The 24,183-nt window shown below is 37.7% G+C and overlaps 1 protein-coding gene across 1 annotated transcript in view; it reads right to left on the bottom strand.

Moving 5' to 3' along the window:
* Nucleotides 1–1,716: 1,716 nt before the first annotated feature.
* The window catches only part of SPMIP4 (sperm microtubule inner protein 4), a 34,825-nt gene continuing 12,358 nt past the window's right edge, over nt 1,717–24,183 (bottom strand). The window contains exons 4-10 of the mRNA XM_007529056.3: nt 20,363–20,434; nt 16,556–16,585; nt 11,118–11,299; nt 8,921–9,009; nt 4,864–5,038; nt 4,484–4,575; nt 1,717–3,484 (exon numbers count right to left, since the gene is read on the bottom strand). Coding sequence (XP_007529118.1) covers nt 2,681–3,484; nt 4,484–4,575; nt 4,864–5,038; nt 8,921–9,009; nt 11,118–11,299; nt 16,556–16,585; nt 20,363–20,434 — 1,444 coding nt within the window. The 3' untranslated portion in view covers nt 1,717–2,680. The remainder of the gene's footprint in view (nt 3,485–4,483; nt 4,576–4,863; nt 5,039–8,920; nt 9,010–11,117; nt 11,300–16,555; nt 16,586–20,362; nt 20,435–24,183) is intronic.

The following is a 24,183-nucleotide window of genomic DNA, read 5'->3' as shown; positions in this document are numbered from 1 at the left end:
GATTTAAGCACTCAAAGCATCATGAACTTTCTTGTATTGTCGGGTTGCGTCGCGGGGGAGAGAAAAGAGACCAGGAACTCATGGCAGAGCGGGAACGCAAATCTTTATTCACATGGACACCCCAGAGTTGGATGTGATCACAGCAGTTTAGGCCACGTGGAGCTAGCAAAATGGCCACCTCCCACTATGCACACCAGCGCTTCTCCAGGTCTTCTCCAGGTCAGGGCGTGGAAGAGAAAGAGAGTGAAACTGGAATAGCAGTGGGTTTTATAGGGTAAAAACTGGAATTGGCAAATTGGAAAAGGAAATGGCTAGGAAAGGGGGCGGAGAGAGGCAAAAGGCATGCTGGGAAGGTGACAGCATCCTTAGCCACTGTTGCAATGGTTTTAACTGAATTAGCAATACCCTGAGGGGATAACGTGGTGGGGATCTTTCAGGCAAAACAATGATTATGTAAGCAGAGCAGGAGGGCTGGCTTTAAGGCCCAACATTGGATAAACAATTTAAAATATATCTCTTGGTACATTGGATAAGTTGACCTCATTTAGGGATGAACAGTTGGTGGACATCCCCCCAAATGTACTTGGCATTAGGATTGTCCTCAAAGCATTTGCTATGCTCTGAATGTTTGCAATTCTAGGCCTCCCCAAATCTTTTAAGAGGTAGAGCTTTTGGAAGTTATCAAAGCAGAGCCTTCACTATTTTTTTTTTTTTTTTGCCTCCAGGGTTATTGCTGGGGCTCCGTACCCGCACCACAAATCCACTGTTTCTGGAGGCCTTTTTTCCAATTTTGTTGCCCTTATTGTTGTCATTGCTATTGTTGGATAGGACAGAGAGAAAGCAAGAGAGGACAGGAAGACAGAGAGGGGGAGAGAAAGATAAGACACCTGCAGACCTACTTCACTGCTTGTGAAGGAATCCCCCCTACGGGTGGGGAGCAGGGGGCTCGAACTAGGATCCTTACATCCATCCTTCTGCTTCATGCCACGTGTGCTTAACCCACTGTACTACCGCCTGACCCTGCCTTCACTAGTTCTATCAAGTGTAAGTGACTCTGAAGAGGTGCCTTTTTTTTTTTTTTTTGCCTCCAGAGTTATTGTGGGGCCTTGGTGCCTACACTTTGAATCCACTGTTCCTGGAGGCCAACGTTCCCATTTTCTTGCCCTTGTTATTGTTGCCATTGCTGCTGGATGGGATAGAGAGGATGGCAAGACAGAGAAGAAGAGAGAAAGATAAGACACCTGCAGACTTTCTTCACCACTTGTGAATCAACCCCCCTTGCAGGTGGAAAGCCAGGGCTCGAACCAGAATCCTTACACCTTGGGCTTGGCGCGATGTGCACTTAATCTGCTGTACTACTGCCTGACCCTCAAAGAAGCTCCTTCTACCAAGTAAGTTTACCTCTGAGTAACAGACTGGCTGTCAGTGAGGAAGTGGGCCCTCACTAGACACCAAACTTCCTGGCACTATGACTTTGGACTTCTACCCTCCAGAACTGTGAGAAACACTTCTTTATAACTCATGCGGTGTTGTGTTAATAATAGCTCAGATGGGCTTATACACCATCCTTTCTTGCCACAACCAGAACCCCCTATTTACTGATTAAGGCCATTGCTAGGTCTTCACAATAAAGTGATTTTATGCATAAAATAAATGCTTATCAGAAAGTAAAAGGAAATATTCAACTTAGAATGTGTACATGTAGAACACTGAGGGTTTTCTCTTTTAATGATTTATTTTGTCTACATGTTTACAGAGAGGAACAAGATCCACATATTTACTTTATTAAGTAATGGAGTTTGTAGAGAGCTGTCCATCCTGCATTCAGTTGGATATTTAATTATTGTCTTTTGTATGTATTTATCATTTCATACATTTACATAAAGGAACAGTGTTCACATACTTATTTTTAATAATGTACAGACATCTATCAATTAGTGGGCATCTGAATTTTTTCAAGTACAGTTGACTCTTGAACATTGCAAGTTTGAATTACGTGGGTCTACTTACACGTGCATTTTTTTTTCTTTTCAAACCTCACTCTTCTCCATATTCTTAACTTGAGACTATGAGGATTAAGTAGGCTGCTAGTAGTTAAGTTTTCAGGGAGTTAAAAGTTACTGATATATTGGGAGCTTTAACTTGCTGTCCTTATAGTCCACATTATTCAGGGATTATCTGTATTCATTTTGGCAAATTGCTGGTCTGAACTTTGTCATACACATAATATATATTGCTTTTAATGGTTTTGGAAAATGTCCTGGAGTATATTTCTTTCTGTGTATATGTGTTATACTAGAGCACTATTCTGCCAATGTATTGTTTTTATGAACTTCTAGGGATTCCAGAGCCTCAAACATACACTTTAAGTGCTCTTATCACTAAGCCAGCTTCCTGGATCTGGAGTATATTTTAAAATGAGATTAAAGACCGTAAACTTTTCTGGTTCTAGTCTTTTATTGCCAAATTGTCTATCTTTCCAGGAAGTCAGAGCAACACTTTTTTCTCCTTTTTCTTTTTAGTTCCTCTGAGAAGATCTTAACTTAAATCCCTGAAAAGATAAACCTTTTTATTAAGGTCATTATGACTCCTTCAGAAAGCAGACTTCAACAAGGAAGACTTTCTGCTATTTTTTTTTTTTCTTGAGAGAAGCTGAGTTTCGAAGGGAAAGATGGATATTTCAATTATAGAAATAATAGGAATTATGGCCATAAAACTGGTGTTTCATCCCTGCATGCACCTTATCCCTGAGGTCTTTATTATCTTCTAAAATTGATTTATAGAAGCTTTTTTGTGCACCAGTTTTTGAAAAACAGTTCTTAAGCTCCAGCAGGTCAGTTTGTGGCTTTGCTATTCCAGCTCTAGGAATCCAATCCAGGATAGGTCTCATGTCTTCATTGTTTTCCATGTTCAAGAGGAACTGTTCTTCTGACTTACTTAAAAAGTGTTCTAAATTGAAACCGGAGTCTGATTTATTTCGTGAAATACTAGGCTTATTAGCGTTATTAGGGTTTTGACATGAGTCGTACTGGTCACGTAAGGTAGATTTAAGTTGGTCATACTGAATGTGTTGGTTTGGGTTACATTGAGATGTAGGTTGGGGTTTTGATGACAACTGCCTCCAGTATAAGTCTTCTGTCTTTTTAGTATCTGTGATTTTGGGACATGATTTTACATCATCATTGTTAGTCATGTCTTTTTTTGCATAACAAGTTGATAGCAACTTCAGTTCTTCCTTAATCTTATCTTCAATTTCCTTATTTTTTTTGGCTACCTCTGCCTGTGTGCTATTCCTAAGTGCTATCATTTCTTCAGAAGCGGATACAAAGGTATGAAAAGTACACAAAAGGGTAGGGGTACAATCTGGACAGGGGGGTGGTTTTTGCTGGCTAGTAGCCTCCAGGGGGCGTCGGTTATGCATGAGTCTGGCAATTCTTCCATCCAGAGGTTTGGGAGGACTTATGACAGGATGGGATTTTTCTTGCTGTGGTTGTTGGATAAAAAGAAAAAAAAAATTAATACCTCTATCATTGTAAGAATATTGCTACAAATGGAAGTCTAAAGTCATAGTGATTTGCACAGAGTAAACAGAATGCATGTAGGAAGGCACATTACAATGCTCTTTTATGCCATTTAAAGAAACAAATATGGTGGTCTGGGCAGCGGTGCAGTGGATAAAGCACTGGATTATCAACCATGAGGTCCTGAGTTCAGTCCCTGGCAGCACATGTACCAGAGTGATGTCTGTTTCTTTCTCTCTCTCCTGTATTTCTCATGAATAAATAAATTCTTAAAAAGGAAGGAAGAAAGAAAGAAATATGGCAAAAAGTCACAGAATTTATAAAGAATATCATTACTTAGGAAAGTGCTTATAATCTGATTCCTTTGTAGATTTTAGCAATAGCAGAATAGTAGAACTTTTTTTTTTTGCCTCCAGGGTTATAGCTGGGGCTCGGATGAATCCACAGCTCCTGGAGGCCATTCCCCCCACCCTTTTTTGTTGCCCTTGTTATCATTATTATTGTTGTCATTGCTGTTGTTGTTGGATAGGACAGAGAGAAATCGAGAGAGGTGGGGAAACAGAAGGGGAGAGAAAGACAGACACGTGCAGACTTGCTTCACCACCTGTGAAGCGACCCGTTTGCGGGTGGGGAACCAGGGGCTTGAACCAGAATCCATAAGATGGTCCTTGCGCTTCGAGTCATATGCGCTTAACCTTCTGAGCTACTGCCGGACCCCCAGAACATCTTTTAATAAATGAAAATGAGCAGTGTGAAGTAGAAGATGCTTTGCTTGTTCTTCAAAATAATTGACAAGGCTATTGCAACTAGTTCAAATCAGTTTAGAATTAACTTTAAAAAGAGTTAACATTTCCATTTGATAGCTTAGTCATCAATATTCATAACACATTTAAAAGGTAGGCAAGAAGGGATCCAAAACCTGCCTGCCTCTAAATAAATGAGATTTGACTGGAATGACTTACAGGTTCTGGGTCAAATCCTACTTGTCCAGTTAAGTCTGCTACTTCCTTTTCATGGTAATCATCTAGTTCAAGAGGGTTCATGGGTCCCAAACCTTAATGGAGACATTATATCTTATTTTGTTAGTGAGTAAACAAAGAATGACATTTAAATAATCTTTCATAGAAAAACTTATCCATTCACCTTTGTAATAAATGAAAACCAATAAAATCAAAGGCAACTTTCTTCTCAGTTGCTTACTAAGAAATGTACCACCCACCTTAAGTTCTATTAGTACTTGGTTTAAGAAAATAGGAAAAATACTACATCATGAAACCTTATAACAGCATTTGCCAAACATTCCAGTTTTGTTCTGATTACTTGTATTAAAGTGAACTCATACCTGTAAAATCATGATTGTATGAAGTGATCCAGTGGGATCTCTCAAGATTTCTTTGCATATTGGCTTCTTTAAGAGAGTTAATAGCGTCCCATGTATTTAAAGTAGTGTTAGGAGCGAAGGTTTTAGGAGGTTTTGGGTAGAATACTGGCTTGTTTTTTGCAGCACATTTAGGAAGCTAGAACATCAACAAAGAAGATTATTGTTAAAAGCATCATCCAGTTGAATAAAGGCCCATTTACTATCTCAGTGGGAAGAGTGGTAAAGGACATTTCAGGCTGAAGTCAGGCATTTTTTTTCCCTTACTTTTTCCCTTGGCCATAGACAACAGAATAGACTATGGATATCTTTTTAGAATCTAATTTGTTTACAGTTTGAGGAATTTCCATATGATTGCTAACAAATATATATTTTTAAATTTTAGTCAGGTTTATTTAGATGCTATGAAAATATACATTCAAAAGATGAAACCAGGGTCTTGATGTGTGTGTTCTACCACTGAATTACATCGCCAGTCTTAGACACTATTTTTACTTTTACTTCATGAATTACTAACATTCTGCACACTATTACTATTACTGGTAAGTACAAAGTTTTCTCAAGGAAGTGATTCAGTCTTCTTCTCTAAAAGGGTTTTTGCCTTAGCAGGGGCTATAATAATGTATATTAGAGAAATGTCTCTGGAGATATTCTACTTCTAATGAAACTATATAAAGGGCTCTTTTGAATAACTTTAGTTAAAAATTGTGTGCTCCTCACTTTCCTTGTCTGCTTGAAATAGCACCATTGTGTAGCTGTTATGAATTTCTGATGTTTCAGTCACTTCAATTAAAAAATCATTCTGTAGACTTGAATACTTTTTGTGGAGTTTTATTTGTGTCTTCAGAAAGAGAAGTATATGTAAAAGTGAATGCATGAATGAATTTCACTGCAGTCTTTTTTGGTTGCTTAGAAATTTTCTTTTTCTCAAGTTGATGCTACTTACTATTTACTATGCACCTATATGTGATATAGTGGCAGGAAAATAAGATGAATCAGAAACAAATCTTGCCATCTGAGAATATATTTGCTAGAAGGGGGAGATAAGGTGTGAACACAAATAACTGTAAATTGAACAGTGGCTGTTATATACAATGCTAAGACAAAAGTTATTTGGAAGGTCACAGGAGGGGGGAGATTGATTCCAGTTGAATAGGTGAATAGGACTGGTAGTAGAGAAGACTAGAGGTCATGATATGTCATTCCATAGAAAAGACTCTGAATGACATGCAGAAGATGGGGAGGTAATTAAAAATTAAAATATGAAAATTTTTGGACACTGTGAGCTAGTTGCCCCTAAAGTTAAATTTACCTTTACTGTTTGCAGATTTTGGGCTAAAGTAAGATGAAACCCCCCATTCCACTAGTTTAAATACTTAAAAATTTTTTAAAAGATTTTATTTTTTTATTTATTCATGAGGAAGACAGGAGGAGAGAGAAGGAACCAGACATGACTCTAGTACATGTGCTGCTAGGGATAGAATTTGGGACCTCATGCTTGAGAGTCCAATGCTTTATCCACTGTGCCACTTCTGGACCACTAGTTTAAATACTTTAATGTATAAATATATTAGTGTCTAACTTATAAATTATATGATTATAATAAACTAATTATAATTATATAATAATTATAATTTAAATTATATTAAATATAAATTATTTTACTATTATTATTTTTTAACCAGAGCACTGAACAGTTCTGGCTTCTGGTGGTGCTGGGGATTAAACCTGAAACCTTCGAACCTCAGGAATGAAAGTTTCTACCTAGCCATTACACTATCTCCCCAGCCCTATAGAATCTATTAAAATAAGTGCAACCTGTTTCATTACTACTGTAAGAAAATACCTTCATAACAACCTGGAAGACCAGCTTCAAATGAATACTTCTTAGACTATCCTGATTGTTCACATAGACATGGTGGTTTAGAAAGAGCAAATTACTGGTACTAAGGGCCTTAATACCCCTTACTGCTTGCTTTTTTTTTTTTTTTTTAGTTTTCTTCTACAAATCCCATCATTTACTAGGAAGTACTTTGTACATGAGGGGCACCCTCATCCTCAAGTTCAAGCTCCATGTTCTATTATCTCCAGCTCTAGCAAGAAGCCATCTTTTAGTCACTCCTGTGGTGTAGAGGTATAAACTAGGTGAGGAATATTGAACCTGTGGGAGGATGCAGCTGAAAAGCGACCCCAGGAAAACTCTGGAGATGAATTCGAAATCATCTTATCAGAGAATTTTTCAGTTCTCCATCCATCTAGGGTGTGGAGGGAGGTGGGAGAGATACAGGACAGAATTGTGTTGTGATTAGTTTGTTGGACTGCATCCCCACTCGTGAATAAAGATTGAACTGTGTTCTCAGCTCAGGCATGATTCCCTGGTTGTCTCTGTCTCCCGCCCGTGAAGCTAATCCGGCAATAAAGCAGAAATTATTCATTTACAAAGTGCTGTGAGGAATATATATTGCATATTCAATGAATTTTTACTTTAGTTGATAAGATATAAAATGCACATGAAAAGTGGTTTATTTCTAATAAGTATTGTAGAAAGTCAGAAGAGGGAAAAATCCCTTCCTTTGGAGTAATCCTTTATAAATTATAATACTTTCTATTTTCAAAGTTCTTTTTTTTAAAAAAAATATTATCTTTATTTATTAGATAGAGGCAGCCAAAAATTGAGAAGGTAGAGGAAGATAGAGAGGGAGAGAGAAAGTCACCTGTAGCATGGCTTTCCCCCTGCAGGTGGGGACCAAGGGGGAAAGCCTGTCCTTATGCATTGTAACATGTGTACTCAACCAGGTGCACCATCACCTGACCCTTCAAAGTGCTTTCTTAAACTTTCATATCCTGTGAAGTTTGTAGGACATATTTTATTGAAATATATAGATACACTTTGTTAATTAAAGTTCAAAGAAGAGAAACAATATGCCTAATATAATTAGAGAACAAATGGCAGATAGGACATAATTAGAACATCTGACTTGGTTCACTTTCTGTTATGTGAGAGAAACATTCAGTGTTGAGCTGAACCTTGATAAATAATCAAATTTTAGGTAAGCAGCGAGGTCTTGAGAAGAAAATATTTTTAGGATCAAGAAGTGGCCACAGTCTTTTGAGGACTAGTGAGCTGAACCAGGCCTTAGGGTGGAAGGTCAGATCCTGAAGGGTCTGCCTACTAATTCAGTTAAATCACTGGGATTTATACCTGGGTTAAGAGATGCTAGTCAAGATTGTTGCACAGGAGTATGGCTTGAAGACAGCATGTTTGTTTGTTCGTTTATCACCAGAGCACTGCTCAAGCTCTGGCTTGTGTTTGTACTAAGGATTGAACCTAGGTCTTCAGTGTCTCAGGCTTCAGAGTTGTTTGCCATGACCATTATGTGATCGCCCCTGTGGACAGCTTGATTTTAATGAGTAGTAAAAGTGAGGGAAACTGAAAGAAGAAATTATACTGGAGACTGGCTAAATGACATGTAATGATACAATATGATTTCATTCAGAAAGATAAAGATAAAGCAAATGAATGAGACGAAAACAAACTACCCCCACCCCAACTGTTAGACACAGTGAACGGACTGGAATTTACCAAAGGATAAGGAGGTTGGGGTGGGTGAAATAAGTAAAACAAAAAGTCAACTGTATGGTGCTGAATGGAAACTAGACTTTGGTGGTTACAGCGATGTAGTATATACAGAGGCCAAATTATAAAGTTAAACACCTGAAGCTGCCTAACATCATAAAATAATATTTCCTCAGTAGAAGTTTAGAACAAAAGAGTTGGTAGATATACAGTGAGGGAAATGTATTTCTATTCCATTATTTCATGAGGGGAGGCTCTTAGAAGTGGAAATGTTACAGAAGGGTCAAAAGTTTATGAAAACAACAACAAAAATATATTACTGCCCAAAATCCAAAATTTCTACCCAGATAGAAAATAAAACCAAACTTTGTTTTGGATATTTACCAACAGAGTAAAACACTTTTTTTCCCTGTGTTTTAGTTATACATCTTCAAAAATACTTACATCATAATATACAGCCTGACCTGGCCAATTCAAGGCTTTCTTCTTTGAATCCATAGGAATATCAATTAGTTCATATCGATAAGGATTGCCTGAAATTTTCAGCAGAGTACTGTTATCCTGAATATTCTGCAAGAACAGTCTTCTAAATTAATAGGGCTTATTGGAATAATAAATAGAACCAAAATAATAAGAAGTAGAGGAGAATGCAGGTACACACTATACAGCTTTGGTTTTAGGTTCTCTCAATGAGCAACAATGTAGGCTGCATAGAGTGAAAATGAGTCTGATTTCTAGTGCTATTATCCGCATGAGGACTGGCTTCCTGGGCTTCACTGAGGCTTCGTGCCTCCAGGATTCCACCACTCCCATTAGAAAGTGCAAGAAAAAAAAAAAGAGAGTGAGAGGAGAGACACCAAAGTACCACCTCACTGTTTAGGAAGCTTCTCTTACATTGTGCTGTCATGTGGTGTGTGGTGGGGCTCCAGCCTGGGTCCTGGAGCACATCAAAGTGTGTCCTTTGCTGGATAAGCCATCTCCTGCCTTTCTCACCTCTCTTGCTAATCAGTGAGGTTCTTAGGTAAATTATAAATCTTCCTGAATCCTTTCTCTACAGCAAGCACATATTTATACTGTTTGAGCTAGATTTTCTCTGCCTATATATCAAGAAATGGAGTTAGTACTTGCTTAATAGGAAGACACAAAGAGAACATTTTAAATAATACAGCTTTGTAGATATTGGTGGGATTCTGATAAATGTTTCCAGATACAGTATGAGTCCTCTGATTCTATGATAAATTCCACATAAATGCTCTGACACTCATCCTCATATATTATAAGATAAGAATCTGGCATTCATTGAACATTTACTATATGGCAGTATTACGCCATTTTTACTTCACTTCTATATATCTATGTTTTTCATATATCACATGAATTTTTTACAACATCACTATGAAAAAGGTATTATCATCTGTACTTTATTGAATCATGGAAATGATGTAATTTGCCCAAAATTACATAGCTAGAAACAGAAAAATTGAAACTTGGGTAATCTTGTTCTAGAACCTAGCCTTGACCTTTTATGAGAGCTGTGAGAATATACTTTACTTACACACACACACACACACACACACACACACACACACACACACACACACACACACACACCACACCTTAAGAGTCCAAGTGTGGAAAGTAGCTCAACTGACAAAGCACAGGACTTGTGTACTTGGGACTTCTATGCTGGGAGTCACATGTACCAGAGTGGTCCTCTGCCTTCTCTTTTTATCTCTTTTTCATTCTCTTTCAAAACACTACTTCATGTGAAATAAATCTAGTCTTAGAAAAAAAAATCCTGCAAGAGTGTTTAACTGATCAGGTGCAGGTTAATGCTATGGAAAGTAGAAAATAAAGATGGTTAACTTATTCCTTCAATTCCTCATCTACAACTCTACTGAAAATCACCTTGCTGAGATTTTTTGTTAACTACATGAATATATGTATTTCAGAAGTTAACTAATTTAGGGATTGAAAAAAACTAAATTTACTTTGACAATTTGCCCAATAAGATCATAAAAATTTCAGTTGCTTAGGTCTTCTGCCTTGTAATTCTTTTACACAGCTCTGAACCAAACATTTACCCTTATGCTAATTCCTGAGCTAGAGTAGAATTTTATATAACTAAAACATAGGAGGGAGCAAGAAGAAAGTAAAAATACAAAATACAAGTAGAAACAAAACAACCAGCTCTACAATGTTTGGCTTCTGATTCTACTGTGGGAGGCTCTGAATAAAGAAGAAAAAGCTAAGAGCTCTGTAGAGAATCTGATTTTTTGAAATATTTTATCTATATATTGGATAGAGACAGCCAGAAGTTAAGAGGAAGGGGGAGACATAGAGGGAGAGAGACAACTGTAGCCCTGCTTCATCACTCTCGAAGCTTTCCCCCTGCAGGTGGGGACCGGAGCTCAAACCTGGGACCTTTCACACTGTAACATGTGTACTCAACTTGGTGCACCACTACCCAGCCCTGAGAATCTGATTTAACTGGGCTTTGTGGGATCCCAGACAATTCTGAAGTTCAGCTACAGTTGAGAATAACTGTCTTAGTCTACTTACAAGTCACACATTTGTGACTTGAGCCCGCTCCACTTACATCTTTCATTTTGTTATTAAATAATTTCAAATCACATTTTACCTCTTGTCTTCAAAATCCTTGCATCATAAGGCTTTGTTGGCACAGTGGGAGGAAATGGCTGCTGGTTTCGTGCTTTAACGCCAGTGTAGCGCTCCTTAGGTGATGTAAAGTTCGGGAACATGGCACAGCGAGGGATGTGTGTGTGGTAGGGGTGTTCAATTGGATATGGGGAACAGATTTCTCTGTGATTCAATCAAGCAAACACAACAAAAGGGATAGAAAAAAGTGCAATTGAAAAAAGTTAGTCATCAAATATTTACTGGGGGTCTTTTATTGTGACCCCCATTCTAATTTTTGGTAATATGACAGGGGACCTAAGTCTCTATTTTCTTTGAATTAACATTCTGGTGGAACATATGCCATATATATTTTTACAATTTTGATAGAGAAAATATAACTTTATTTAAAAAAATAAGTCATACCAAATTTTTATTAGTAACTTTCATAATTGATGTAAAAGAGATGGTATATGAATCTTGTGGTCTTTAGAGTGCTATGAAAAAATTTTTTAATAGTCTAAAGGGAAAAATTAAAAACAAATGATATGGTCTTTGTTCAGGAAGTTCTTATCAACATCAAATTAGTATAAATGGGGCCACCTTGCTTGGCCCTCTGGCCTTGTGCTAAAGACTCATTAGTATTTATCTTGTTGATACTCTGATAAGTAGAGATATGCAATTATTTGAATAATTAATTGAATAATCTTTACAAAAGAAATGTCTGTGAGTATAGTGATACAAATAAGTGATTGAATAATTAAATAAATTTGGGGGTGAGACAGACAAATCTCTCATACAGAAGAATGTAAACAATATGTAAGAACATGGTCCTCAAGGAGACATAGTTAATTTCAGACTCTTTAAGAATGGATTGTCCCAACAACAAAAGTCCTGGACCAGATGGCTTCACAAATGAATTCTACAAAACCTCAGGAAACAGTTAATACCCATACTTCTAAAGTTTTTCCATAAGATCGAAGAAACAGGAACACTCTCTTCCACCTTCTATGAAGCCAACATCACCATGATACCAAAAGCAGATAGGGACACAGCAAAAAAAGGAAAACTACAGACCAATATCTATGATGAACATAGATGCCAAAATATTAAACAAGATCTTGGCCAAGCAGATATAGCAGTATGTCAACAAGATTGTTCATTACTACCAAGTGGGATTTATCCCAGGAATGCAAGGCTGGTTCAACATCCGTAAGTCAATCAATGTCATTCACCACATCAATAAAAGCAAAGCCAAAAACCACATGATTATCTCAATAGATGCAGAGAAAGCCTTTGACAAAATCCAACACCCATTCATGCTCAAAACTCTACAAAATATGGGAATAGATGGGAAATTCCTCAAGATAGTGGAATCCGTCATCATACTCAATGGACAGAAGCTGAAAGCATTCCCCCTCAGATCAAGGACTAGACAGGGCTGCCCACTATCACCATTACTCTTCAACGTAGTATTGGAAGTTCTTGCCATAGCAATCAGGCAAAAGAAAGAAATCAAAGGAATACAGATTAGAAGGGAAGAAGTCAAGCTCTCACTATTTGCAGATGATATGATAGTATACACAGAAAAACCTAAACAGTAGTTTAGGTTCAAGTAGTTTTCTTTCCAGCAGAAAACTACTGGAAGTTATTAGGCAATATAGCAAGGTGTCAGGCTACAAAATCAATGTACAAAAATCAGTGGCATTTATTTATGCAAACACTAAATCTGAAGAAGGAGACATCTAGAAATCACTCCCATTCACTGTAGCAGCAAAATCAATAAAATACCTAGGAATAAAGATGACCAAAGAAGTGAAAGACTTGTATACTGAAAACTATGAGTCACTATTCAAACAAATAGAAACTGATACCAAGAAATGGAAAGACATCCCATGCTCATAGATTGGAAGAATAAATATCATCAAAATGAATATTCTCCACAGAGCCATATACAAATTTAATGCAATACCCATCAAAGTTCCAGCAAGCTTCTCTAAGAGAATAGAACAAAAACTACAGTCATTTATCTGGAACTAGAAAACACCTAGAATTGCCAAAACCATCTTGAGGAAAAGAAACAGAAATAGAGGCATCACACTTCCAGATCTCAACCTATATTAATAGGTCATCATCATCAAAACAGCCTGGTACTGGAACAAAAAATAGGCACACAGACCAGTAGAACAGAATTGAAAGCCCAGAACTAAAGCCACACAACTATGGACATCTAATCTTTGATAAGGGGGCCCAAAGTATTAAATGGAAGAAGGAGGCTCTCTTCAGTAAATGGTGCTGGGAAAACTGGGTTGAAACATGTAGAATAACGAAACTGAACCACCTTATCTCACCAGAAACAAAAATCAACTCCAAATGGATCAAGGACCTGGATATTAGACTAAAAACTATCAAATACTTAGAGGAATACTTTGGTGGAACACTTTCCTACCTAAACCTCAAGGACATCTTTGATAAAACAAACCCAATTGCAAGGAAGACTAAAGCAGAAACAAACCAATGGGACTACATTGAAAAGCTTCTGCACAGCCAAAGAAACTATCACACAGACAAAGAGACCCCTCACAGAATGGGAGATCTTCACATGCCATACATCAGACAAGAGACTAATCACCAAAATATACAAAGAGCTCAGCAAACTTAGCACCAAAAAAGCAAATGACCCCATCCAAAAATGGGCAGAGGATATGAACAAGACATTCACTTCAGAGGAGATCCAAAAGTATAACAAACATGAAAAACTGCTCCATGTCGCTGATTGTCAGATAAATGCAAATAAAGACAACACTGAGATACCACCTCACTCCTTTGAGAATGGCATACATCAAAAAGGACAGCAGAAACAAATGCTGGAGAGGTTGTGGGGACAGAGGAACCCTTCTGCACTGCTGGTGGGAATGTAAATTGGTCCAGCCTCTCTGGAGAGCAGTCTGGAGAACTCTCAGAAGGCTAGACATGGACCTTTCATATGACCCAGTAATTCCTCTCTTGGGGATATACCCCAAGGACTCCATAACACTCAAACAAAAAGATATGTTTACACCTATGTTCATAGCAGCACAATTCATAATAGCTAAAACCTGGAAGCAATCCAGGTGCCAACAACAGATGAATGGCTGAGAAAGTTGTGGTATATATTCACAATGGAATACTACGCAGCTATGAAGAACAATGAACTTCTCTGACCCATCTTGGATGGAGCTAGAAGGAATTATGTTAAGTGAGCTAAGTCAGACCGGCAAAGATGAGTATGGGATGATCCCACTCATAAGCAGAAGTTGAGAAAGAAGAACAGAAAGGGAAACTCAAAGCAGGATTTGACTGAGTTTGGAGTAGGGCACCAAAGTAAAAACCCTGTGGTGAGGGGGAGGGTGGACATTCGGCTTCCCAGGGCGATGGGGGTGGGGTGGGGGGGCTAGGTGGGTAGGGTGGGACACAGTCTTTTGGTGGTGGGAATGGTGTTTATGTACACTCCTATTAAAGTGTAGTCATATAAGTCACTATTTAATTAATATGAGAGAGGAAAATTGATTGTATGTCTCAAACTTTTTAAAACACAGACTGAGTCTTTTTAATTCATAGGCTGAGTCTTTGATATGTTGACTCTCTCAAAAGCCTAGACCAGGCAGAATAGAAGCAACCGGTGGTGGCACAGCTATATACAAGATGCTGGGTATTATACAGCAAACCCTAACAAAGGGACTTTTCAAAGTTAACCCAATTACCAAATAATGTGATGATAACAATAACTATCCATTGTCTTCTTGAACCCTAAGACAGCAGGAACCTCACATTTCCACTATACAGCCTATATTTCCCCCAGTCCTGGAACCTTAGGGTGGGGCCCACTTTCCTGCATGCTTCTCTCAATTCATATCAAATAATATTGCATCTGCCGATCGCAACCTAATCAACGCAACCAGTGCCACCCGAACATGCTTCACTTCAGAGTGTGTCCAGAGACTTCAAGTGTGGAATGACAACCCTTCAGCTTTATTACTCAGGTGAGACCTTTCCTTTTACAGTATTTTCTAATTCCATTCCAGGTGGTTCACTTCCTAACAAAGTCCCAAAACCTAGATATAGACCAGGTCCCCTGAGATAGAGCATATGTTCACATGTATCCATAAACTAGGGCAAAATATATACCTGAAAGCAAAAGCACACAATAGTCTTCAGTGAGTACCCCCCAACACTTCATCTGTACTATTCCAGCCTTTAGGTCCATAATTGTTCAACAGTTTGTTTGACTTTGTATGTTAATTCTCTTTTCAGCCACCAGGTTCCAGATGCCAGCATGATGCTGACCAGACTTCCCTGGACAGACGATCCCACCAATGTGTCCTGGAGCTCTGCTTCCCCAGAGACCCACCCTACTGGGGAAATAGAGAGGCAGACTGGGAGTATGGATCGACCAGTCAATGCCTATGTTTCGCGGGGAAGCAATTACAGAAGCCAGACCTTCCACCTTCTGCAACCCACAATGACCATGGGTCCATACTCCCAGGGGGATAGAGAATGGGAAAGCTATCAGGTGAGGGGATGGGATATGGAGATTGGGTGGTGGGAATTGTGTGGAGTTGTACCCCTCCTATCCTACGGTTTTGTTAATGTCTCCTTTTCTAAATAATAATAATAAAAAAGAATGGATTGTTCACAGTGACTTTCTTCTAAAGAGTATAGTATGAAAACAATTAGCTGTACAGTGTGGGAATCTGATAAATGTTACTTCAGGTAGCCATTAGCAAGGTTAATACCAACAGTGATAAGTTATTGATAGCATGTACTTTTGATAGGATGTGATGAAAATGAAAGTTTACCTCTGTGTTTTCTTCCATACTACACATTACCCCAATATAACCATGCAAAAATGTCGGACGAATTCCAACTGTGGTATATTCTACAAAATTTGATTAGTGCTTCTAAAAATTGTCTACCTGACACAATCAAAACAAAAGGTAAAACAGAGAAACTGTCACAGACTAAAGGAATCTGAGTAATTACAGCAACTAAGTGTAATGTGCTGTATGGGATCCTAGACAATAGGATTTTAGGGGAAAAATGACGACATATGAAAAAACTATGGACTTCCAGTTTATAATAGTGTATCAATATCAGCTCATTAATTGTGACAAGTATAACATACTAATGAAGATGTTAATAATAGGGGAAACTGAGTAAGGGGATTTGTAGTAATTCTGTACTAATTTCCCAATAGTTTTGGTGAATATAAAACTATACTAAATTTAAAGGTAAAAAGAAAAGTAACAGGGAATATGATTGGGCAAAATCACTAATATTGTACCAACCAGTCCTTTCACTTGCTAAGAAACATCGTTTTTCATGAGAAGTTTCATTTGTTTTCATAGGACAGATTGCCATAATAACTTTCTATTTATCATAAAATGAGAATTGTATACTTACACTGCTGCTGAACTAGGTGGCTTGGGCATCCTAAAATTTAAAAAAAAAAAAAAAGGAAAGAAAGAAATAAAGGAAGGAAAAGATAAATTCCAGTTTATAAGGACTTTTCAAAGCTTACATTGCTATAAAAACTTTACCTTTAGAATTACAATTTATCTTACTTAATATACTATAGTGTCTTTAAGATAACATTATTATTATTATTATTTGTAAGAGGTGTGTGTGTGTGGTGTGTGTGTGTGTGTGTGTGTGTCAGGCGGTAGTGCCATAGTGCAGTGGGTTAAGTGCACGTGGTTTGAAGCTCAAGGACCAGCGGAAGGATCCCATTTTGAGCCTCAGGCTCTCCCACCTACAGGGCGTCTCTGAGGCGGGTCTTCAGGTGTCTTTCTCTCCCCCTCTCTGCCTTCCCTTCGTCTCTCCATTTCTCTCTGTCCTATCTAACAACGACATCAAAAACAACAATGATAATAACTACAACAGTAAAAAACAAGGGAAACAAAAGGGAAAATAAGTAAATATATAAGAAAAAAAATTTAAAAAAAAGAGAGAGGAGAGATGAGAGACAGACCAGAACACTGCTCTAGCATATGTACTGCCTGGGATCAAACCATGCTTCATCTATACAAGTCGTTTACTCTACCTACTGAGCCATCTCCCCAATTACTAAGATGATATTCTTACTTTGGGAACATTGAACATTTACCAGACAAAGGAATAAGAGATCATATCTCATTTGTTTATTCGTCAGCTTCTTTTCAGTCTCCTCTTTTAACTTCAGCCCCAGTCTTTCATTTATTTGCAGTACAGGTACAGAACTGACTACATTTAAAAATATTTATTTATTTATTCCCTTTTGTTTTATTGTTGTTGTTATTGATGTCATCGTTGTTGGATAGTACAGAGAGAAATTGAGAGAGGAGGGGATACAGAGAGAGGGAGAGAAAGATAGACACCTGCAGACCTGCTTCACCGCCTGTGAAGCGACTCTCCTACAGGTGGGGAGCCAGAAGCTTGAACTGGGATCCTTCCACCGGCCCTTGTGCTTTGTGCCACATGTGCTTAATCCGCGCCACCGCCTGGCTCCCAGAACTGACTACTTTTAATGATAGTAGAGGCCTGATTCTTAAGCAGTAGCCAAAGTCCTCTGAAGCAGCCTGGCACCAGGCTGATGCAATTATTCGACCTGAAATGACCTGAGTGTGACTTGATTGGAGAAGATAGATAAGTACTGTGTGTGCTCTGTCCCTTTGCCAAGGATTATTGACCTCTCCTGTTAGTGAATAGTCGACAGAAAGACTAGAACAAATTTTAACAAATTTCTGTGGGCATGCCTGAATCAACTCATGTGAAGTTTATGTATAGTAATTACTGTGAATCCTGAATGCCCAGACATATTTCTGCAGCCTAGGAACACAGTCCACATTAGAGAGGGATTGTCATTCACTTATACTGGATTTCAACAGTTAATTTCAGTCTATAAAATATTTCTGAAATATTTCAGGGATTAAAACAGAATAGAAGGTTATCATTGATAAAAATCAGTAAAATCGGGAGTCGGGTGGTAGCTCAGCAGATTAAACGCACATGGCGCAAAGCACAAAGACTGGAGTAAGGATCCCGGTTTGATCCCTGGCTCCCCACCTGCAGGGCAGTCACTTCACAGGCGGTGAAGCAGGTCTGCAGGTATCTCTATTTCTCGCCCCCTCTGTCTTCCCCTCCTCTCTCCATTTCTCTCTGTCCTAACAATGATGGTATCAATCACAACAACAATAATAACTACAATAATAAAACAAGGGCAACAAAAGGGAATAAATATTTTTTTAAAAATCGGTAAAATTTATTATACTGTTTAATTTAAAGCTTTCTAGAAAGTGATATCTAATCCATATATTTCTATGAATCGCTGTATTATAAACATATAATTCATATGAACCATAAAAGTTTTCTTAATGTATTTTTCTATATGCATTCTAAATTCGTGAATTTGGAACTAATACAACTATGTCTTCCAGTTATATATGTGGCTGAATTGGGTACTGGGGGGATATAACCTTATTTATTTTATACATGTATAAAAGAAAATAATATCCAAATATATGAAAATAATATGAACTTAAGTATATTCATATGTAAAAAGGAACATAAAATGTCAAGAGATCTAGAATTATACTGTCTACTTTATATTTAACATTAAATATCATGTTATTAAATTTTTTCTTACACAACAAATTTAACTACAATATCATTATAACAATTATATTCTAAAATGACTTGATTTGAAATAAGGGGGACAAGAAAATTTAAAAAAATCAAAGTTTGGAAGGATACAATGAAAATTCTCAGAGAAACCAATTCCTTGATATCAGTGGGTTTATTGTTTTACACTTTCAAGTAAATTTCATAAAAAATTAAATAAAATTAGTGAACATCTCAAAATTTACTAATCCCAAGCAACAATGCCTTAACAAAGTCCATGTATTTTTGGCTCCCTCTTGTGGCTGATCTCTATAATAATGTCTTGTCCATAAACACATTCCTTGAGAGTCCTGTGCTTTATCCATTGCGCCACCTCCCGGATCCATAAACACATTTCTAATGGTCTAATAAAGTTTAAATGGTATTTCACTGTTTATTGCTGTCACTGCTGTATGCTTATTTGAAAATTAAAAGGTATTATTTTGTAATACATACAATGTTCTATTTCAAATAGTAATAAAAAGTAATTTAATATGCTGGAAAATGTACTTCTCTAAATTAACGAGTATTTCTTATCTAAAGATGAGAATGTTTTTTTCTTAAAATTGTAAGTTCTGTTGAGGGTTTGAGATGTTTCCTATGACCCTTCAAAAAACTGCAGCAGAATCTTGTTATATTGCTTAAGTAGGTCAAAGGTCAGAGGCAGGGAACAGGACCAATAATGAGCTGCATGAATACTTTTGAAAATTATTATTCTACAGTTCCTATTTTTCTCTTGTTATAAAATATTAATGGTTTTGCATTTGTTCTATTTATTCTGTTTTGTTGTTTTTTTTAATATTTATTATTATTATTATTATCTCTGGGGAAAAGGAATACTTTGTTTTTCTAAAAGTTCCCAATTGCAGGCTTTTATTTTTTCTTTTAAATTTTTTATTTTGTTTATTTTCCCTTTTGTTGTCCTTGTTTTTAATTATTGTTATTGATGTTGTCGTTGTTGGATAGGACAGAGAGAGATGGAGAGAGGAGGGGAAGACAGAGGGAGAGAAAAACAGACACCTGCAGACCTGCTTCACCGTCTGTGAAGCGACTCCCCTGCAGGTGGGGAGTCCGGACCTCGAACCGTGATCCTTACTCGGGTCCTTGAGCTTCGTGCCAAGTTCACTTACCCCTCTACGCTACCCCCCGACTCCCCCCCCCCCCGTTTTTTTAACCTCCAGGGTTATCGCTGGGTCTCTGTGCACTATGAATCCACTGCTCCTGGAGGCTTTTTTCTCTCTTTTGTTGCCCATCGTTGTTAATATTGTTGTTGTTGCTGTCATTGTTGTTGGATAGGACAGAGAGAAATCTAGAGAAGAGGGGAAGACAGAGGGGGAGGGAAAGACCTGCAGACCTACTTCACCGCTTGTGAAGCGACTCGCTCGCCCCCCCCCCCCCCCCCCCCCCCCGGGGGGGTAGCTGGGGACTCTAACCCAGATCCTTATGCTGGTTCTTCTGCTTCACGCCATGTGCACTTAACCCACTGCACTACCGCCCAGCCCCCCTAATTTTTTCATATAACCAACTTTCACTTAAAATTGTTATTTGATTTCATATGAAACTCAAACTTACAAAGCATCATTTTCATAGAGGTCACCTTTTTTGTTCTGTGTCAAATAGTAGTATTGTTCAATAGGAATTTTTCTGAAAAGAAAAAAAAATTAGAATGAACATCTTTTTAAATTAATACAATATAATGGAAACAGTAAAAGATAAATAGACACATATAACCATGGATATATGTGATTTAGGCTATGCAAAGATTACATTTTAAAGTAGGAGGAAATTGTTTACAGTAAACAATGCAGGAAAAAATTCACTAGTCACTCGGGAAAAACTGAATTTTTATACTAGTTTATATATTATATTATATTATATTATATTATATTATATTATATTATATTATATTATATTATATTATATTATATTATATTATATTATATTATATTTATTATATTACTTATTACCAGAGCACTGCTCAGGTCTGGCTTAAGTTGGTGTGGGCGATTGAACCTGGGACATTGGAGCCTCAAGCATGAGAGTATCTTTCCTTTTTTCTTTTTTTTTTAATATTTATTTTTGTTGCCCTTGTTGTAGTCGTTGTTGGATAGGACAGAAAGAAATGGAGAGAGGAGGGGAGACAGAGAGAGGGAGAGAAAGATAGACACCTGCAGACCTGCTTCACCGCCTGTGAAGCGACTCCCCTGCAGGTGGGGATCTGGGGGCTCGAACCAGAATCCTTATGCCGGTCCTTGCGCTTTGGGCCACCTGTGCTTAACCCTCTGCGCTACAGCTGATTTCCAAGAGTGTCTTTCCATAACCATTATGCTATCCTGCCCTAAAGCTAATTTTTGCCTCATACTATTCACACTATTTCAGGTAGATTAACAATCTAAAAAATCAAATAAAACATACAAATATTAAAAGCATATAAGAATGTTGTATATAGGTGGAGGGAGACAGCATCATGGTTATGCAAAGAGACTGATGCCTGAGGGTCCAAAGTCCCAGGTTCAGTCCCCTGCACCATCAGAATGAACAGTGCTCTAGTTAAAAGAAAAAAAAAAAGGTTTATTTCACTGTTTCTGTTATAAATAATGGGTTATAAATGATGGGAATGAGTATTTCTAAAGTTTAAAGAAACTTTTGATCACTTCCCTTCCTATTGGTTATGACGGCCTAAAATTCATTGAATACTGCCCCACCATGGAATGAACTCTTGCCAGTTCGGGCACTGACTGAAGACTGAGGTGGGTGGTAACACCAACAATAGCCTGAAGCTTAGCTAGAGAAATAAGAACTATAGGCACTTCTCTTATTCCTTTTCTTACTCTGTTCTATGTACATGCATACATAAATATATACTTGCCAACTAATTTCTTCTTTCCTTTTTCTCCTTCTATCTCCTCCTCCATTTATTTATTTATTTATTTATTATTGTTTATTTATTGCCACTAGGGTTATCACAGGGGCTCTGTGCCAGCCATTTTCTCCTTTTTTTCTTTTATTAGACTGGACAGAGTGAAATTGAGAGGGGAAGGGGGGAGATAGAGAAGGGAGAGAAAGTGGGACACATCCAGACCAGCATCGCTACTTGTGAAGCGTCTCTCTGTTGCAGGTGGGGAGTAGAGGCTCAAACCTGGGTCCTTTCATATGGTATTCTATGCGCTTAACTGGGTGTGCCACTGCGTAGCCCCCTTTTATTTATTATTTTATATTGGTGGTGTTGGTGATAGTTTACATTATCAAGTGCAAACTTCCAGGGTAAGGCTATGATTAAACTAAAAGAGGGATAAACATTTGGATACAGGTGCTAATGAGATTTGGGTTTCTCCTTGATGGGGAAATGAGAGTATCTCCATTTGTCTGAGAAGTGTTGCTTTTTTTTTTTGTTGTTGTTATTGTTCTTTATATTGGAGCAATGGTTCATAAACTTTACTGCATGTTAGAATTACCTGAATGGTTTTATTAAAAGGCATTTTGTATTTCGATGAATCTGGGGTGAGGCCCAATATTTTGCAGTCACCATTTCCTAGGTGATGCTCATGCTGCTGGTTTATGAACCACATGTTCAACAGGAAACCATTTAATTGTTGTCACTGCTATTTAAAGTGACAGTCAACTAGCACTGACAGTTATTAACATCTTTATGTCATTCTCTGCATTTACCAGTTTCCCACACTTCAAATACTTCTCTCCAGTAAAATGTAGAAAATTCATTTTCTGCACTAGACTTTGAACTTGTGTAGTCTAAGAAGACCACAGGCTTCAAGTGATACATTCATATTGCTCACAAGATAGCAGCAGAGGTTAAAACTCTTCCCCTGCTGAGTCCAGTCTGGGGAATGAGTTTGGCTACTTTTCCTGGAAAGTTGGCCGTTAGGTAGGCTATTTCTCTATTTCTCCTACAGTATTGTGAGTTAAACTAATATCCTCTAAGATATTCTTACACTAGCCAAAGTGAATTCTTTTGTTTCCAACGAAAAGTCCTAATACATCCTAATAAATAACTTGTGAGATTAAGATTTCATGAAAAGAACAAAAGTAGTTTTATTAAATAATGGACCTTAAAGAAAACAAATATTATTTAGTATAAATGAAGTAATGTTTTTATAGCAATTAGCACAATGGGTGGCATACAGAAGTACTTGATTCTTTAAATTTCTTTTTTCTTTCTACCTGTCTTCCTTCCTTCCTTCCTTCCTTCCTTCCTTCCTTCCTTCCTTCCTTCCTTCCTTCCTTCTTCTTTCCTCTCTTTCTCTTTACTAAAGCATTGCCTAGCTCTAGCTGATGGTGGTGCAGGGGATCGAATCTTGGACTTTGGAGCCTCAGGCATGAGTCTCTTTGCATAACTGTTATGCTCTCTACCCCACCCCTTTAATTTCTTTTCTTTTTTTTAAGGATTAAAAAATCATTACTTATTTATTCATTGAATAGAGACAGCCACAAATTGAGAGGGAAGAGGGTGATAGAGAGGAAGAGAGGGCGAGACACCTGCAACATGCTTCACCACTTGCAAAGCTTTCCCCCTGCAGGTATGGCCCAGGGGCTAGAACCCTGGTCCTAGAACCCGGTTCCTTGCGTATTGTAACATGTGCGCCCAACCAGGTGCACCACCACCCTCACCTCCTTCCCTTCAAATGTCTTTTTAAAAAAGATTTATTTGTGAGAAAGAGCCAGAGCATCACTTTGACATATGTGATGCTGGGGACTAAACTTAGTTAAAGTTCAATACTAGCCTCAGTGCTATCACCCAGACCACTAGAAGTACTTGATTAAAACAACTTGCAGGTTTTTTAAAAAGATATTTATTTTTATGGAATTGGTTCATACAACATCATGATAAGATTTTGAGGAACATTAAATGCTACACATTGGGCCAGGCAGTGGCAAATCCAGCTATGTGCATTGCTATGTGCAAGAACCCAGGCTCAAACCTCAGGTTCCCCATCTGCACAAGCAGTGAAGCAGGGCTGCAGGGGTTTCTCTTTTTCACCCTCTCCCCTCTAATTTCCTCTCTGCCTTAGCAAGCAAAAAGAAAAAAAATATGGTAAAAAAGGAAAAAAATGGCCACTAGGAGTGGTGGATTTGCTGTGCAGGCACCAAACTCTAGCAGTGACTCTGGTAGGAAAAAAAAAAAAAAAAAAGTCAAGGAGAAAGAATAAAGAGCTGGAGAGATGGACTACTTTAGGTAAAACAAAAGTTAGAGAATAAGATCAAAATTTATGTAATTTCTAAAAGAACACAAGAGTTAAAAACACTTACCATTACCCAGTGTATGAAAAAGTCAAATTAGGAATTCTTGCATATAAATATTTTTGTTTTATAGATGTAAACTTTTAAAGTATCTGTGCAAAATTAAGGTGAAGATTTTGAAACAATTTGGATGTTGG

The sequence above is a fragment of the Erinaceus europaeus genome, chromosome 8, assembly GCF_950295315.1.
Source record: "Erinaceus europaeus chromosome 8, mEriEur2.1, whole genome shotgun sequence".
Classification (NCBI taxonomy): Eukaryota; Metazoa; Chordata; class Mammalia; order Eulipotyphla; family Erinaceidae; genus Erinaceus; species Erinaceus europaeus.
Note: the sequence above shows the minus strand (reverse complement) of the source record. Positions and strands in the feature narration are given on the sequence as shown.